Below are 19,590 nucleotides of genomic sequence, written 5' to 3'. Positions count from 1 at the left end.
TATGGCATCATGTCTATGAAGTCTGATCGCAAGGGAAGTGGGTACAGCTCAGTGGTAGAGTGCCTGCTCACATGCACAAGGTCGTGAGTTCAACCCCCAGTACCTCCATTAAAAGAGATAGACAGACAGACAGACGACTCTAGTTACCTCTCCTACAAATTTTTTTAAATCTGATTGCTATTCTTCTATTATTTAATGTCATCGTATACTCCAATATTGCATTTTTTTGCTAGAAATAGTATAACATTGTCAAATACAAAGGCAAATCTCTTCCTGTGCTGGGTGTCTCAATACCCCCACCTCTCAGTGCTTGGTGTTGAGCTGTCTATGAGTGTTTCTTAGCTGATTGTCTCACTATTTGATGGACACAGCCTTTATAAGTGATGTGATGTTATCCTCTATTTCTAGCTATTGTGGACGATGAAAGACTCTCCGCAGAGGAGATGGATGAGAGGAGGCGGCAGAATATTGCTTATGAATATTTGTGCCACCTGGAGGAAGCCAAAAGGTAAGACTCAGACTTAGCCTATTTGTGTACCTTCTCTTGGATATGAGATCTGGGGTTTTGTGTTGTTAATAACTCGTGTGCAATCTTGTTGAGAGTAAGGGAGAAGAACCACCTGTGCTTTGTAAATGGCAGAATTGAGAAAACGTTGCTACCACAGCCAAGGTCAAAGCACTAAGGAGGCAGCTGTTCCTTTTTCTTCCCCCAGCCTCCCAGGAAATCCCGAGGCAAACGGCGGATTATTTCAGAATTTCTCATCTCACTGGCTTGGATGTGGAGGAGCAGCAGCGACTTAAACACAACTTCCTTTTCCTCCTGAGCTTCCTCATATCTTTCTCCCAATCCTCCCCCAATGATTATAATTATTACTATTATTTTAAATTAATATATAATTATGTATTCCTAAGTGCTAAGTAGAAAAACAGCTTTTTGGACTGAAGTCCATCGTTCCCTAAGTTGGAGAGTGGGTTTATGACAGCAATCTCTTTTTTAACCCATGGGTGTGTGTCCACTTCGGATACTTGTCTCTAAAATCACATTGATCCTTTTAGGCTTTTTAGATTACAAGTAAGTTTACATTCTCCAAGGAGAAAGTGAAGATAAAGTACTTGCTCTCAGGCCTCTTCGGTATCAGGGAAATCAGAACTTTGCCCTTCACTGGGTTAGTACGTCAGCGCCCCGGGCCAGGAGTTAGATTCTGATTTACTGCTTTGTGCTGTGATCAAGCGACAGTGCTGTTCCGTGGAGAGGTACGTTGGCTCGCTTATCTATACAGAAAGCAAACATTGAGTTAATAGTCAGTGGCATTCATTATCTCCGATTTCTGGTAAATAGTGACCTACAGAGCTAGAAGAATGAGGGTTTTAATCAGTGTTTTTTTAGAACATTCGGTGACACATGCACTAATTTGGCCTGAAAATTGCTTAAAAGAGGGTTTTCCAGGGTTGTTTAATGTTTTAACAGTGTCTTGTAACTCTAAGCTCTAAAGGCTAAGTTTTGAAGGTTATTAAACATGGCTGTGAAGTCGATAGGTGGCAGGTCACTGAAGATTGACTATCAGTCTAAGATGTTTAAAAACATGCTTTTAGTCAAATTGTTGCTAAAGTTAGTTAAGGGGAGTGATTCATAGACATCCAAAACAAGCATGCTTCCAATGAAAACGTTTAAGCAAAGTTAGTGCAGACTTCCTCCCGACACACCCTTTACGTATTGAGTTTTTTGCCTCCTGGTTTTTAGAAGCGGGGAGCAGTGTCACACAGAGGAGAGGGTGTGAGATGGGGAGTCACTGGGGTGAATTTCCTGATCTCAACTAAAATAAAAAAGGTACAAGTTTTCTGTAGACTATAATGCTGATCAAGTGTATGGTGATAACCTAAGCATAGTTTTCTTCTGAATGGATGAAAGTTGTATCAAGATAGCTTGGGAGCTTGTCATCGTCTTTGGTGTTGTCAAAATTCTGTAGTTGAATTTTGTTTCAAGAATCAACATGACACAACACTGTAAACTGACTATACTTTAATAAAATATGTATATACAAATAAAAAAAATTTTAAAAAGGAATAATAGAAACATGTCGCAGAATTTTGAAGGAAAAACAAAAACAAAGAGTCAGCATAACAATTAACCCATGCTCTTGGAAGAAAGCTTCCTTAGGAATCTCAGAAATAGTTTCATTGAAAGAAAAGACTGCAAAATAGACAGTTGTTTTTTTTTTTCTCTTAGATGGTTTTCATAAATTTATTTTCCAAGAAGAGATTAGATATAATATGTATTTATGAAACTTTTATTAAGATCTGAACATTTCTTGTGACTTTCAGGGAAGCTGATTTTTGGTCATAGAGTATGTAAAAATTTTATGGCTGTTAATAGAGATGTGTGCTGTGATTTCAGAAAGCATAGTATACAGAATTCTGATGGTCCCGAACTCAAGAAATAAATGAAGGGGCGAATCGGTCTCTGTTCAAAAAGTTACTGATTTAAGAGGGTATATTGCCTGATTGTTTTACAATGTTAATGCCTTAGGAATTCATCATATTGGGTTTGTTATAGTGCATGCATGTGCATGTGTTCATGTGAGTGTAGTTTCTCTAGAATATTGAGTTTCTATTAAATGGTACACTTAGAATGTGTAAGTTTAGCTGGAAACTATTTCTTGTTTGTTTCAGTTGAACTGATTTTAGTGCATTTTAGCCAGAAACATCTTGGGTTCTGTCTTTGTGCCATTTTTTCCTTCCAGAGGTGAGAATTGGAAGGATATCTAGCTTATATGTCCTGTAACTCAGAATTTTAAAAAATTCAGAATTGTTGTAGTCTAGCATACCTTTAATTTTTGTTTTCTTAATTTTAAAATGCTGTGATCATTTGTCTCAGACCATTCACAAGTTCCTTTATTCAGAGGGAGATATCACTATCAATGTTATAGAAATTAAAAAGATGTTGAGGAAATGCTGTGAGCAATTGTACACCAGCAAATTAGCTCACCTAAAGGAAATCTACAGTTTCCTAGAAAGACATCTACTAAAACTGACTCAGGAAGAAATAAAATCTGAATAGACTCACAAGTAAAAAGATTGTTACTTGAAACACTTCTCACTCTTCCAAAAAATAAAAGAGGAGGGAACACTTCCTAACTCTTTCTTTTGAGACCAGTATTACTCTGATACTAAAACCAGACAAAGATACCTTAAAAAAACTATAGACCAACATCCCTTATGAATATAAATACAAAAATCTTCAATGAAACACAAGCAAACTGAGTCCAGCAACATATAAAAAGGATTATATACCAACAAGTGGGATTTATCCCTGGAATGCAAGCTTAATTTAACCTAAAAATCATCCCATTAAGACAATTCAGTGGGAGAAAAATCCAGTTTTTTCAATAAATGTTGCTGAGACAACTGAATATACACATTCATGAAAATGACTTTGGACCCCTACCTCACACCATATTTTAAAAAATCTTAGAATGGTTTGTTAGTCTAAATGTGAGAACCACAACTATAAATCTCTTAGAAGAAGATACAGGAGTATATCTTTGTGACCTTGGGTTAGGCAATGGTTTCTGAGACACCAAAAGCAAAAGCAAAAAAAGAAAAATAGATAAATTAAACATCATACAAATGAAACCTTTTTGATTCAAGGGGATACCATCAAGAAATTGAAAAGACAACCCATGGAATTGGAGAAAATATTTGCAAATCATATATTTGATAAGAGACTTGTATCCAGAATGTATAAAAAACTCTTACAACTCAGCATAAAAAGTAAATAATTTAAACTTTTAAAAAATTTGATTTAAAAATGGACAAAGTTTCTGAATAGACATTTTTCCAAATTAGTTATACAAATGGACCTTAAGAACAGGGCAGGATGCTTAACATCAGTCATTAGGGAAATGCAAATCAAAACCAAAATGAGATACCATTTCATACTAGGATAGCTATAATCAAAAAGACTGATAATAACAAGTGTTTGCAAGGATGTAGAGAAATTGGAATCCTTATACATTGCTGTTTGGATTATAAAATGGTGAAGCTACTTTGTAGCATAGTCTGGAAACTCCTCAAAAAGTTAAATACAGAGTTACCATATAATCCAGTAGTCCCACCTCTAGGTATATCCCCAGGAAAATGGAAACTTATGACTACACAAAAACCTGCACACAGGTTTTGTGTACTGAAGCATTATTCATTAGAGCAAAAAATGGGAACAACTCAAATGTCCATCAGCTGATGAATGGATAAACTGTGTGATATTCCCATATAAGGAAACACACATTATTCAGCTGTAAAAAATATTAGAAAATCAGACTCAACAATGTGTAAAAAGAAGTTTATAATCACAACCAAGTGGGGTTTACCCCATATATGCAAGGCTGACACAACATTTGAAAATCATCATATCAACAGTCTAAATAAGAAAAACCATATGATTGTATCAACAGATGCAGAAAAGGCATTTGACAAAATCCAACATGTTAAAAATTCTTAGGAAACTAGGAATGTAGGAGAACATCTTCAACTTGAGAAAGACTGTTTACAAAAACCATATAGCTGACCTCATACTTAGTGGTGAGAAACTTGAAGCTTTCCCACTAAAATCAGGTACAAGGCGAAGATAGTTCCCCTCACCACTCCTTTTCAATGTTGTGGTGGAAGTTCTAGCTAATGCACTAAAACAAGAAAAGGGAATAAAAGGCATACAGCTTGGAAATAGAGATAAAAACTGTCTTTGTTTACAGATGACTTGATTGACAATGTAGAAAACCTGAAAGAATTAAAAAAAGAAGAAGAAGAAAAAAGCCTGGACCTAATAAACAGTTACAACAAGCTTCCAAGATACAAGGTTCACATACAAGTCAGTTGCTTTCCTATAAACTGGCAATGGACAAGTGAAATTTAAAATTAAAACACAACATCATTTACATTAGTAGCCCCCAAAATGACATACTTAGGTATAAATTTAATAAAATATATACAAGGTCTATATGAGGATAACTATAAAACTTTGATGAATGAAATTAAAGAAGACTAAATAAACAGAGATATTCCATACTGATGGATAGGAAGACAGTATTGTCAAGATAGTTCTTCCCAACTTGATCTATAGATTCAATGCAATCCAAATCCAAAATCCCAGAAAGTTATTTTGTGTACATCAACAATGTGATTCAAAAGTTAATATGGAAGGGGGAGGGTGTAGCTCAAGTGGTACAGCACATGCTTAGTATGCACTAGATACTGGATTCAATCCCCAGTACCTCCATTAAAAAAAAAAACTAATAATAAATAAGTAAATAGACCTAATGATCTCTCCAAAAATAAATAAAATTAAAAATTAAAAAAAAGAAAGGCTTGTTAAGAGTCAGTTTTAAAAAAAACTTAATATGGAGAAGTGAAAAACCTAGAGTAGCCAACACAATATTGAAGGAGAATAAAGATGGAGGAATGACACTACCCAACTTCAAACTTAATAAAAGTATAGTAATCAAGACAGTGTGGTACTGGTTAAAAAAAAAAAAAAGGACAAATAGATCAATGGAACAGAATAGAGAGCCCTGAAATAGGCCCCTCTAAGTATAGTCAGTTGATCTTTGACAAAGGAGCAAAGCAATGCAGTGAAGCAAAGATGGTCTTTTTAACAAATGCTGCTGGAGCCCCTGCACATCCACATGCAGAAAGTGAATCTGGACACTGACCTTACACCTTTCACAAAAATTGACTCCCATGGATTAAATCTATGTCTAAAATGCAAGACTGTAACACTCCCAGAGGATGAAAAAGGAGAAAACCTAGATGAACTTGAATATGGCAGTGGCTTTTAAGATGCAGCACCAATGTCATGATCCATGAAAGAAAGATCAGTGAGCTGGACTTCGTTACACTTTAAAATTTCTACTCTGTGAAAGACAATGTCAAGAGAATGAGAAGACAAGGCACAGACTGGGAGAAAATATTTGCCAAGGCACACTGATAAGGGAATGTTATCCAAGATACATAAAGAGCTCTTAAAACCCAACAAAAAGAAAATAACCCAATTAATAAATGGACCAAAAATCTTAACAGAACCTCACCAAAGAAGATATACAGATGGCAAATAAGCATAGGAAAGAATGCGCCATATTATATGTCATCAGAGAAATGCAAACTAAAACAGTAGCAAGACACCACTACAAGCCTATCAGAAAGGCCAAAATCTGAAAACTTCCAACGCCAAATGTTGGCAAGGATGTGAAGCAACAAGAACTCTCATTTGTTGCTTGTGGAAATGCAAAATGATACAGTCACTTCAGAAGACAGTGTGACAGTTTCTTACAAAACTAAAAATATTCTTTCCATATGATCTAGCAGTTGTGCTGTTTCTATGTTACCCAATGGAGTGAAGGCTCTGTCCACACAAAAAGCTATACATGGATGTTTATAGAAAGAAGCATTTTTCATAATAGCCCAAACTTGGAAGCAACCAAGATGTCCTTTAGTAGGTGAATAGATAAATGAACTTTGGTGCATCCAGACAATGGCATATTAGTCAGCACTAAAAAGATATAAACTATCTAGCCATGAAAAGATATGGAGGAATCTTAAATGCATATAGGATGTGGAAAAAAGCTTATCTGAAAAGGCTACATATTATATGGTTCCAAGTATATGATATTCTGGAAGAGGCAGAACTATGGAGACAGTACAAATATCAGTGATTGAGGGGAGAAGGATGACTGGAGAGGCATGGAGGATTTTTTAGGGCAGTAAAAATACTCTTTAAGCTACCACAGTGATAGATACATGTCTTTATACATTTATCCAAACCCACAGAATGTGTAGAAGCAAGAGTGAACCGTGCTGTGACTGTGGACTTTGGGTGATTATGATGTGTTAATGTAGATTCATCAATTAAAATAAATGCTCCATGCTGGTGGGGGATATTGATAATGGTGGAGACTATGCATGTTTGAGGGCAGGGGATATATGGGAAATCTTTGTATCTTCCCCTCAATTTTGCTGTGAACTTAAAACTACTGTAAAAAAAAATCTTAAGAAAACAATGAAGTACTGATACGTACTTATAGCATGGATGGACCTCGAAAATCTGCCGAATGAAAGAAACTAGACACAAAAGGCCACATGTTTTGTTGTGATTACATTATATGAAAGGACCAGAATAGGCAAATCCAGAGAGACAGACAGTAGATCCGTGGTTGCCTAGGGCTGGTGGGAGGGGAGGCGGGAAGTGATGCTAATGGATATTAGTTTCTTTTTGCAGGGACAAAACTATTCTAAACTTGATTGTGGTGACGGTTGCACAACTCTCTGAGTCTACTAAAAACCACTGAATTGTACACTTTAAAAAGGCCAATTGTGTGGTATATAAATTATATCTCATTAAAGATGTTAGTAAAGAAAAGTTCCTTTGCTAGGCCTGGCTGAGAGAGGCTCCCAGGAAAGCTGTTAAATACGATTAAATGATATTTAGCAGAAAAAGTGCATATAGAAGATAATCCAAACATATATGAGATGTCTAAACACCATTCATTTTACAGATTTTGTTTTGAGCATCCACAGTGTGCAGACAGACACAACAGGGCCACTTTGGGAGATGGAGCTCAAGCAAGTAATAATTCTGTGCTCAAAATGCTCACTACTATGTGGTTAAAGCTTTTTACTCTTGGGTTTAAAATCCTTTTCTTCACTTACATTTGCTGTATTAATGTCTCTGTATTTGTGTGCCTGAGTATCGTCCTGTGTCTAACCTGCCATCCTCCTAAATCTCTCTGCTGTGTTCACCTCTCTGTCCCACCCTCAGCCTACTGCAGGCTTCCAGTGTCACTTGCTAGATTACCCTAGTGGTCTCTAATTGGTTTCCGCACTCCTCTGGTCCCTTTCAGTCCTTCAGCAGAGATGAATCTTTTCAAAATTCTGATCTGGTGTGGCCAATGATGTTTAAAACCCACCAGTGGTTTCTCAATGCTCTTCAGTTAAAAAGCAAACTCCTTTAGGGACTCATAGATTCTGCACAGTCCGGTCCTTACAGCCTCAACGGTCTCATTGTGCGTCCTGTTCCCTGTTGCCCTATTTTTCAGCCACATTGACTCCTTTTCATTTCCAAGTTCCCTCCTACACGGGATGTTTGCAAGTGCTCTTCCCTTTTCCTGTTCTTTATGGAGTGAGCCTCTGCTCTGTCTTCAGATCACAGCTCACTTTTTCAGAGAGTCCTTCTCTGACATCTCCATCTAAGTCAGATCCCCCTATTATAAGGTATCAGTGACATATCTCCCCCATATTTGAATGAATTACTTAATGCCCAGCATTGAATTACTATCGTTCCTTGCTAATAGGGATTGATTGCATTCTATTTCCTGTATGTTTTGGTTCTCCTGGAGTTAACAAGTAGGATATAAATTAGATTCATTGTAGACAGGATTCTAGATGATTTGGCTACACTGCCAACCTCAAGATAAAATTTGATATTTGTCTCAATGGAAAATTCTCTATTACAATTAGATGGTAAAGTTCTTCATGACCCAGTGAGTTATGAAGCTAGCAATTCCAGACAACTTAATGACACCACAGTAAACTAGAAGATAGCCAGGAAAGGGCTTAGGGTATATTTCAATGTATGAGTGAATGAAGAGAGGAAGTGGTCACTTGGCTATTAAGATGACTTAAGGCTGAAATTATTGCTTATGGTTTATAAAATTAGGAAGTCTGCACATATAGACTCCTTAATTAATCCTCAAAATACTAATATTAATGGCAATGAAGGGAAAATGAAAAACACTTATTTTTAGGGCTAAAAAAGATAGATAATTGCTTTACAAAGTAGCTCTTCACCTGAGGGGGTGTTTCTCTAAATGGGTTAAAGGGTTTAGATGATGTCATGGAGAGCTAATTATAATTGTGTCTGGAGGCAGAGGCTGTTTGGCATTTTTATTAGTTATTCATGACTGTGTAACAAATGACTCTCAAAGTTAGTGGCTTGAAAGAACAGATATTTATGTCACAATTTTTGAGGGTCAGAAATGGGTGTGGAGCTTCCTGGGTCCCTGGCCCTCGGTCACTCACAAAGCTGCAGTCATCTCAAGATTCAGGGCAGACCCGCTTGCAGACCCCCTCAGTGACGTTGGCGGGGTTCAGTTCTCGACAGGCCTTGGGACTGCAGACCTCAGTTCTCCACTGCTGTTGGCCAGAGTCCTCCCTTGACAGACGGGCCTCCACAGGGCAGCTCACAGCATGGCGCTGGCTTCCACCAGCGCGTCTGAATGAGCCCCAGAGCGCGCTACTTCCGAGTAGGAAAAGAAACCAGCCTTTCTGTAACCTGTTCTCAGGAGTGACGTCCCCTAGCTGGCTGTATTTTATTCATTAGAATCTAGTTACTAAGTCTGTCCTGTGCTCAGGGGAAGAAGATTACACAAAGAGATGAATTCAGGAAGGTGAGGATCACGGGGGCCATCTGAGGAGCTGCCTTCTGCAGGATGTGTATGCATCCTTTTGAAATTGACCCTAGAAAGGGTACTTTGAGGGGGAAAAACGGACTTTATTACTGTTGGAAACCACATCAGGAATTAGGTGATGTCTTGGTCTAAATGCTGATGATAACCACAGTTATTTATGCCTTGATGTTTTTCAGTTGTGAGCTATTTTAAACTAAGCCTTTCATTTCTCTACCATATTAAATAATACTAAATGGACTTTTAAGTTCTCTTTTCAGGTAGGCCCTGACAGCTAACTTGATGGCTTCTTTGCTGTGCAAGTTTTGCTGAAATGGGGTTGTGCAGGTGAGACTGCTACTCATACAGGCTTTGAAAGGTTTTCTCTGGGGGAGGGTATAGCTCAGTGATAGCATGTGCTTAGCATGCAAGAGTTCCTGGGTTCGATCCCCAGTACCTCCATTAAAAAAAAAATAATAAACCTAATTGCCCCACCCACCCAAAAAAAAGTCTTAAAAATTTTTTTGGAAGTTTTTCTCTGATGCCAAATATCACACTGTTTAAATTGCAGGAGTTACTTTTCCAAAAGAATTAATACTGCTGAGCAGATTTCATATTAATCTCTGCAAAATATATTTGAATGATGAAAATAAACCTATTTTAAGAATTTCAGTTCTTTAGTTTTTTAGGACAACTGTGCAAAATTGAAAGTGGTAGGTTCTCTTTGGGAACTGAGGGTGGATTGAGGAAGGAAACCCAACTGGAGCTGTTAGGAAGGTCAGGGAATGGGAGAGGGAATCTTGGTAAGAAATGGACAGAGAGTTTGCAAATCGCAGTTAAGCAAGTAGTTATGAATGGGGCTGCTATTGTGTTTCCCAAGGAAAGTTCCTGAAATAGAATATTCCTTTTTTAAGGAAAGAGAAAATGCATTCAGATTGTTTGCTGTGCTTGCTTCTTCTGTCTCACCTCTGAAAATAAACAAAGCGAAAAGGCCTTCCCTTGGTGATGGGCTTGTTTAGAAATACTATCTTCAAAGCGTCCTCGACGTGAGCCAAGCTGTTCTTTGTATTAGCGAGTCTGGGACAGTTTCGTATGTGCCCCAGGAAGGAAACAAAACACGGGTGTGATTCCTTTTGTGTCAGTGCTTACAACTCAGGCACCAAAAGGACGCCTCATTGATTAGATCAAGTCTCAAGCTCTGCCCTTACCTAGTAGTGAGTTAGAGAATCAGGTTTGATAGGAGAAATGCTTCAAAGGTTTAAGCAAGGGAGAGCCACGAGTGTGGGATTGCTTAACACTAACTACTTGGGATCCCGTACTCAAGGAAAAGGAATCTTTTGACCTAGGAATGCTTTGGAGAATCCACTGGATTTCCTCTACACATTTGGACCTCACTGTCTTGATTCCGAAGGATGCTGCCCTGGCTGTGTTCATAAACAAAGCTCATAGAAACTTGGACTTGAGAGGGAAACATCTTTCTTGGTAATCAACTTATTAAGAGACATGTTGTTGCTCGTTATAAAACGTTAATGAAATTTTAAGGAATTCTTAATTGCATTTTCAAGCCATAAACAACTTTCGTGTTTCTATGGTAATTCTTCATTTCCTCCTTCCCCCTTGTTCTCTCCCTGGGTCAGCCCTCACCTCTGCTGCCCAGGGGGACAAGGTGAAGTGCAGGATTGCCTGGTGCAGCCCCTGGTGGGCTGGTGGGGCGGGGGGCGCAGCTGAATTGAGAACAGGGGCCCTTCTCAGGGTCTGGTTCCTGAGAGGGAGGGCCTGTCCCTGGGGACTGGCCTGACTGGGGCTGCTTTCTAACCAGCTGACCTCAGGGGTCACATGCAAGGGGCTCGGGACCTTTTTGACAGGAGGCTGGGACTCGTCACCCCAAGGCACATCCCGACTGTAGGGAGAGGGAGTAACCTGCCAGGAGAGGGGGTCAGCGGGGGTCTCCCGGGCAAGGGGGGACTCCTAGGATGTCTCCTTGGAATAAGAGGCACCAGCCAGCCCTGCCTAACAGGGTGTGGTGCTTTTGGCTGGAGCCTCAGGGGCTGAGGTTCAGCTGGGTGGTGGCCAGGGATTGTGGAGCTGGAGTGGAAGGGACAGACATTAAGGTTGTAAAGGGAGAAGCCGCAGGGTTCAACGTGGGACTGGATTTAGGAAATAGAGGATGCTGGGAGGTCAAATGCTTTGGGGCAGATCTAGGCTTGGCTTATCTGACAGCACTCAGCAGGACGCTTGGTGTGGCCCCTGTCAGCCCCCTGGGGTGGGGACACACAGTTGGGAGGCTGTTTTGCTTTTAATTTCGTATACTTTGTGTTCTAGCCTTGGGTTTATGTTGGGACAGGGGCCAGCCAGTCAGGTGTGATCTGACAGATGAAAGCATCACTTCTCAAGTGAGTACAAATAATCAATATTCATCTTCACCAGACGAAGAGAAGCTGAGCAACTGACATTTGGTCTCAGAATTCACATTTGTTTTTCTCAGGCTGTTTGAAGTTGGAGAGCTGGGAGGTGTTGGGGATTTTTCATGGTCTCAAACACACTTTACTACAGGGGTTATCTTATCACATTGAGTGTCTGCTCACTGGATGTGGTGCCTGAAGGACTCAACTTATAAGGAGTTATCCCCATTTTATAGATGGAGAAACTGAGTCCTGGAAAAACTTAGATAATTTGTCTAGGGTCACAGTCCACAGGAGACATAAAGTATTCCAGCTCAGGTCTGTCTGACTTCCACACCTCTGTGCGGAAAAACTAACACTGTTGCACTTCTTTATTTCTTAATATATTTTGATCATGTCTTCAATAAAGTTCAAAACTTTGGTTTTGGTGGTCTTGGTTTTTAGGTTCTTTGTGGACTGGCTTTGTTCTGGCCCTTGATCAGTTCTCACCACTTGAGTTTTGGTGGAATTAGCACAATATTGCCATCCATTGTCTTTTTTTTTTTTTTCTGTTTCTTTCTCTTTCTCTTGTCTGTCACTTGCTTGTTTTTGACTGCAACTACTGCTAGTAGTTTGTTCTGGGAAGAATTTACCTTGTGTTCTCCCTCCCTTCTTCCCCGTTTTCTGTCTGTCTCTTTTCTATCACTCTTCTTAAAGCTGCAGTAGGAATTTGCACTTGTCAGTGATGCAGACTTTATTCTCTTCTCACCTAAGATCGTTTTGGAGCATCTTTCTTCTGTATTAGGTCTGGATTCTTCATTGAATTCACCGATTGTCTTTTTGGTTCTGCCACTATTATGACTGGTTTGAAAGAACGCTTTGCTTTTTTGTTGAAACATCAAAAGGTATGAATAGCAAATACCGCTGAGGTCTCTTCCTTCCTCTGTGAACATCCCCACCAGATGCTGCCTCATACTGTGATGCTTGGAAGTCATAAAACAGTGTCATTATTCAAGGCGTAGAGGGACTCCAAGGAAGGCTGGTAGGGGGGAAATACTGGTAGAAGCTTGTTACAGAATGAATTGTATCTGTCTTCCATTTGTGGAATGGTCTTCCATTGCTTTTTTTTTTTTTTTTGATCTGACATTTTTGTTTTCCTCTAAGAGTGCAAATCCCCATTTCTTATCTGGGGACACTGAGGCATAGAGAAGTTCGTCAACTAATCGTTGGTGGCAGTTGTTGTAGGTTTGGGATTAGAACAAAGATCTCCTGACTGTTGACAACTGTTCTTTCATCTCATGATTCTCTGTCATGTTGATTTAAAAAAAAAAAAAGTTTTGGTAGAAAGCTCAGTGGTGAAATATACAAAAACAAAAATGAATATTAAACTTATGTTCTTTAGTACATTTAGCTTAACTTTGCTCTTAGTGAAATACTGAATTCTTAGTGTAGAGGAGTTAGCCATTTGTACATTTTTGTCATATATCTTTACCTTTCTCTGAGAAATTTGAACCCATTTTAGGTGCTAGAATGAGAATTCAGGATTTCACAGTTCTTGTCATTTTCATATTCCCCTCATTCAGTCTTGCTTGGCTTAAATATTCGTTGATTTTTTTTTCTTCAAATAATTTGTAATACACGGTTGTTCCTGCCTCTGGTCTTTCACAGGGGGCAGAATTTGAGGCAGCTCCATCACCTGAGTGAGCGTGACATTGAACAGTGATTCTCAAATTCATTTACCACCTGCATTAGGGTTACAGAGGTCCTTGTGTACATGCAGGCTCTGGGGTCACCCGGGACCCTGCAAATCCATCTCTAGGAACTGGGGCCCTGGAGTCTGCATGTTAGCAGATCCCTCAGGTAAAGGTTTCTGCATACGGTGGTCTCTTCTTCTCTCCGGGAAGAAGAGACCGGCGTCTCTGACTGGTGCTTTCTTAGCAGCTCCCGCTTTCCTACCCCAGCTCAGAGGAAAAGAGGAAAAGAACACAGACACCGCTTCCTCTGTGACGAGATGGGGAGAGGAAGGCTATTGAGGGTTGTCATCTGCCGAAGTGAGAAGACGGGGAAATGGAGGAATGAAAAGAGGTGCTGTAGAGAAAAGTGATGGTGCAGCAGCCAGGACGGGATGGAAGAACCGCCTGTCTGTGAAGTTTGGGGCAGTTTTGAAGAGACAACCGGAGTTCTCAGTTTTCCTCATGGGGCCCATCAGCATGCTCCTATCCATTTTTCCGAGATGAGAGAAAATGAACAGGGTAACTAGGCATGTTGGCTCTGAGAAAGTCCCAGAGACAGGGACCCCAGGGTGTTAATGTGAGCATTGCTGACACTGGGTGGCCTTGAGGCCCACAAGGAGGCTCATGAAGCCAGGATGCAGGGCCATAGGAACCACCTATGATGAGAATGAAGGGCAGGACCTAAAAGAATAAGGAAGTGGAGAAGCAAGTAAACAGAAAGCTACAATTAGAGATTTGGAAGCCTCGATCTTAAAGGTGGAGTATTTCTGGGTAGTGATAAGGTCCAAGGCGTGGCGGAGCTTGTGTGTGGTTTAAGTAGAATGGAGGTGAAATCTTTAGGTAGAGGAGGAAGTCTCTGAACTGTGCCTTGGGGTGTTTCCAAGACCATCCACCTTCTTGAAGCCTCCCAGCAGAGGCGAGTGTGGGAGGTCCCCAGTGATTATATTATAGCAAAAAGGAAAGTCCTGGAGGTCCGGAGAAGAGTGGCAGGAGGCTGGGGAATGAGACAGGAGGGAGGTGGAGGGAGAGGTCTTGGAACAGAGGTGATAGGACATGGCCTGGAAGAAAGTTTGACTAGTGATGAATGACCCTCCCTTCTTCAGTCCCACGAGTTAAGGAAATTGGGGGAACCACCCACCATCCCTGGTTTATGGGAATGATATTATGAAGGAAAAGCCAGTGTCGTAAAGACAACTGGTGGGGCAAGTGTACACAAAAAACTGAGAATATAGGAGAATTATACTTTTGTAACAGGTGAAGAGTTCCATAAGAAGTTAGTAGATTTGGGGGTGTGTATGAGGACTGCTTAGTAGGCCTGAGTGAGACAGATGACTGAGCTGGAAGAGAGCTTATGGGTCAGTGTTGCTGTTGGAGTTATTCGGAGACCAGAACCACGGCAGTACGAAGTTGAGATTTATTTAACTCTGATAGGGGCCCATTAGAGATCTCCTGTTACTAGTTTATTAATAATTCATTGCTTGTGACACACACTTTAAAGAAATGACTTTAAAATCTTGTCACCCAGAGTAAGACTGTTTTATATCATGACCCCAGATACCTGCGTGAGTGATGTGGTGATCTCAGGAGTCCTGCCTTAGGTTTCTTGTCCAGTGTGGTTTGGCCTAGAGGAGCCTTGCGAGGGGTGCCGATTGTCTCCATTTAGTAGCTCTTGCTGATAATTGAAGATTTTTCACTTCGGAATTGTATGGGTTCCTTTGGGGGAATGGAGACCAGCTGACTGTGCTTGGGCAATTTATTATGGGAATGGTGGTCCCCAGACAGTGGCACTCATATTCAACAGATGCTCTGTTACCCATGGATTCTGCAGGACTGGCATCCTTCTGTTTCCACGGGGTGGTTCGTCTAGCCGCTGCTGTGTCTGTGACATAATGGAACAGGAGTTTTAAAGGACCTCTTTGCAGATGGAGCCCCCACTCCTGACAATGCATTCTGCACAAATAGATTGAAATCGGCTTTCTGTGGATCAGAAGTACCTACACTCTAAAACACACCAACAAGGCAGATTCGAGGATGAATTAGCAAAGGTTTGGCAAACATAAATGGTAAACAGGGATGCTCAGAAGTCCAGCGGCTAAGTCGGACAATAATATAAACTCATTTATGTGGTGTGGACCTGGGTGTGTTGGTTTTGAGAAACTGATAGATGAAGTAAGGAGTGTTATCGTCATGTTCCTGATGTGCCTCCCAGGCTGGATTTAGACAGAGCAAAGGTGACGTGGTCAGGCTCAGTCGGGGGGCAGGAGTGACAGGGTTTCTAGTTGCCACATGAAACAGGTGAGAGTAACTTTAATGTATTTTATTTTTGCCAGTGTATCCAAAATATCTTTTCAGGACATAATCAGTGTACAAACTATTAATGAGATAGATAACTGTCTTATTTCTCCACATCTCAGTTCAGACTAGCTAAACCTCACATGCTCAGTAGACTCACGGACTGGGGGCTAGCATATTGAACAGGACCGGCTCTGTTCACTTGATGCTTTAGTCTACGGGGGAGCCTCTGAAGGAACTGCTGACTCTGCCAAGCGAAGACGAGCCAGGGTGCAGAGATGTGTTTGGTGTACACGGGAAGCTGTAAGAGGGTAAAAGTTGAGAATTCACTAAGAAGTGAACTTAATTTTCTTCTCCCTTGATTTCCTTCCCATATTCACATTTAGAACAGAAATGAACTCCCAAGATACTTATAGGAATCTAAGTATGGACTCTGGTAAGGTCATGATAAGCAAGTCAGTTACTGGTCAACAAGCCTCTCTGTGGGCAGCAAATTCTTGGTTCTTTAGTCCTTGTCTCTTATTTAATAAAGGACTTAATGATGGACAGTAACAAAATTGGCTGCTCTATTTTTAGACTCCAGAGTTAAATTAAGACCTGTCCACAGTGCTTAATATTATAAGGGTGGTGATGCAGGAGGTGGAGGTGGTACAAACATGCGGAAGAAGGGAGTCGATCTGATACCGACATTTTAATAACTGGGGCTAAAAACAAAGTGTCTGCTGTTAACAGGCCAGGAAGGGTGCTCTCTTTCTTTCTTTCTTTTGTTTTTAATTTTCAGAGGGAAACGCATACACATTTAATATAAGTTTTCCATGATACGAGAACCTTCCTAAGGGACTGAAGACATACAGAAACAGTTATTCTTGTGTATTTTTACATTAAGTTTGTTGAAGAGTGTGCAGTTGTGTAGAAATATGATAGGTTAAGAAGTATAAGTGCAGTAAACTGGGGACAACTTCGCAAGGCCTGTGTGTTCAGATTCTTCTTGGCATCTGTTTGTCTTTGGAGAGGAGGGTGCTCCTTTCCTCTGGCTATGGAGAGGGCAACTGTCACATGGGAGTTTTACGTCCTCTTTCAGGGAAGAAGGATGGGGGGAAGGGCAGAGTGACCTTCTTGCTTCTGCTGTTTTCTCAAACTCCTTCAGCTTAAAATATTCAATATGCCAAGAGGCCTTATTTGGGGGTAGCATGCCCTGAACCCCATCACCCTGCTGGTCCTTTTTTTCTTTTAGAAGTTTTGCCTTTATGCTTAGCTGCCTCACTTTAGTTAAGGATGCTCTCTTTCTATCCAGGCAAACATTTTCTAAGTTTTTCTTTTATAGGAAGTTTCCTTGTGAACAGCTGCAGAAGCAGTAGAAAGTCTTGGTTATCAGAGCAGCATTATCTTAATAAAATTAGCAGGCTTGGTGGTGTGATTTGGCTTCAACTGAAGGTCACATGTGGAGATGACCTGCTGACTTTGTCCTTCTGGGATGGTGTGTGAACTAGAGTTGATTGCTTTCCCTGGTCCTGGTTCTCTTAGTGTCTGAGTGACTATAAGTAAAGCACAGTGTCAATGTCTCAGCCTCCTTATTTGTGAAATGGATCCGGAATACCATTCACACCTACATCATAGTGCTATGATGGGAAAAGCAGACTAAAAGTCAAGCACTATGTCAGTGTAAATTATAAGGCGTTGAAACGTGGAACAAAATACGTCTTAAATACCATTGTTTATTCCAAAAACATTTTCAGGAGTAGGAACAGCTGTGAATCAGGCGTCCCAACTTAATTAGTCCAAGAATGTGTGCCTTCAGCTGCTTTTTATTGATACTGCTTGCACATTTACTTCCTGTCTAGCATAAATAGAGGTGGAACAGGTTTACATGGGGGAGAATGAATATATCTAGACAGCCTAGCAGTGGAAACTTCCTTTGGTAAATTATATTTTCAGTACCTCTGAAATATTTCAGATATAGGCCCCTCTTCTATAGCATTAGAAGAGTAGGAAATTGCTTTTTTTTCTTTTCATTTTTCAGTTTTATTAGGTAGAATTGTTACATTTTGGCTGCACATACACAATATATTGGCATGTAAATACATATATACAATATACTGCACATATTTTTAAAATTTGTATATGTGTACTGTTCATTGTTTCTAAGAACTTTTAGAGCTTTAGCTTTTTAAACTTATATAGTTATCAAAGGACTAAAGCCAACCACAAAATAAGAATTAATTCAAAAAGATAGTTACACCCCACTATTAACAGCAAAATTATTTATAATTGCCAAGATATGGAAGCATCGTAAGTGCACATCAATAGATGAATGGATAAAGAAGATGCAGCATCTGTATGTAATGGAATACAACTCACCCATAAGAAAGAAGGCTATTTTGCCATTTGCAGCCCTTCATGCACTTTTTTTTCCACTTCAAAAACCAGAATTTTATAACGGGCATAAACATTTCCATTGCATCAAAAACAACAAAATACCTGGAAATAAACTTAACCAAGGAGGTTACCTGTATTTTGAAACTTCTTTTTAAACCTGGAAATGCACATGTGGTGAATTAAACCCTTTTGAAGTAAAGCATCCAAAGAAGAAATACTTTGACCAGTGTTGGCAGAACAAATCTAGTTTTTAAATATCATTCTTATCAGAAATATCACCTGCTTCAGCTGGAAAAGTAAGGTGATTAAAAAGTGTTGAGCCTTTGACCTGCCATCTTGGGTAGCGGGGAAGCTGACCTTCTCTAAGTCAGGTGCGTATGAAAGGCTGCGTGTTTTCTCCTAGCCATTCGGAGCACTGTAGCAGGACAGTGCCTCATCTGAAAGCAAGCCCGTGTAGGCTCACCTCAGCTCCCCACCTCCCTTGTAGGTCAAGCACAGGTGTGCACCTCTCTTCCCAAGCCCCAGTCTTAAAATTGTGCCCCTGTATGCTGGTCCTGATTCCTCTTCTCTCCACCCACCACCCCACCCCCTACCAGCCAAGCAGAGTTGGGGGTCAGAGAGAGGACCCCAAGTAGACAACTCCTTAGCCCCTCAGAGGCCCACCAGGAGGAGGCACAGGGTGGGCAGGAATCAGAGGAATAATCATCAGAGCTTTTCTACCCGCCTGAGAAACCTTCTAGAAGTAGGCGTTGTGGTTATTTTATTCAGGTAATGGGGGGTTGCAGTGTGGGTGGAGGGGAGGAGCCTGCCTGACTCCTGGGTGTCAGGAGTGCAAATGCTTGGGGTCCAGAGGCTGTCCATTGGTCATAGTCTCTTCTCCTGTCACTCCATTGGACACCTGGTTTCCAGCGAGTCCTTGTCAAAGGTGTCCTGGTAAAAATGACTTTCAGCTCGAACTCCAGATGTTCCATTGGCTGGTTTCTTGGTTTAAAACCTAAATTTCAGTTAAGCCCCAAAGAAAGAGCAAACTGAAACTTCAAAAAGCCCCAAATAGACCATATAGTTCCATGTGCTATAAAGGCTTATGGGGGGTGTGTCACCCAAGTGCCAGCACTGTCCTTGGGTTATAGGAATAATCTAGTCCAGCTGCCATTGCAGATGTGGGAGGGGCAGGTGTGCGGGAGACTCTGGAGAGCCCCTCAGGTGGGGAGCGGTGTCTGGAGTCTCTCCTTCTGCTTGACGTTTTCCTTCTCAACTCTAAGCACTGCACGTTCATTTCTTTCCAGAATATTCCCCCAACTCCATTGGTAGGCATCAGAATATGGAGGGAGTTCCCTCTGCTCCACCCTGTGAAGCAGTGGCTCAGTGCAACAGGCT

General features: G+C 40.6%; 1 protein-coding gene across 3 annotated transcripts in view; it reads left to right on the top strand.

Annotated features, from left to right (window-relative positions):
* The window catches only part of IQGAP2 (IQ motif containing GTPase activating protein 2), a 262,433-nt gene that overhangs the window by 43,012 nt on the left and 199,831 nt on the right, over positions 1–19,590 (top strand). For all 3 annotated transcript variants that reach the window (XM_072958483.1, XM_072958486.1, XM_072958485.1), the window contains exon 2: positions 409–508. In XM_072958483.1, the coding sequence (XP_072814584.1) occupies positions 409–508 (100 nt within the window). The remainder of the gene's footprint in view (positions 1–408; positions 509–19,590) is intronic.

This window comes from Vicugna pacos, chromosome 3, assembly GCF_048564905.1.
Source record: "Vicugna pacos chromosome 3, VicPac4, whole genome shotgun sequence".
NCBI classification, from domain to species: Eukaryota; Metazoa; Chordata; class Mammalia; order Artiodactyla; family Camelidae; genus Vicugna; species Vicugna pacos.
This window is presented reverse-complemented; position numbering and strand designations above follow the sequence as displayed.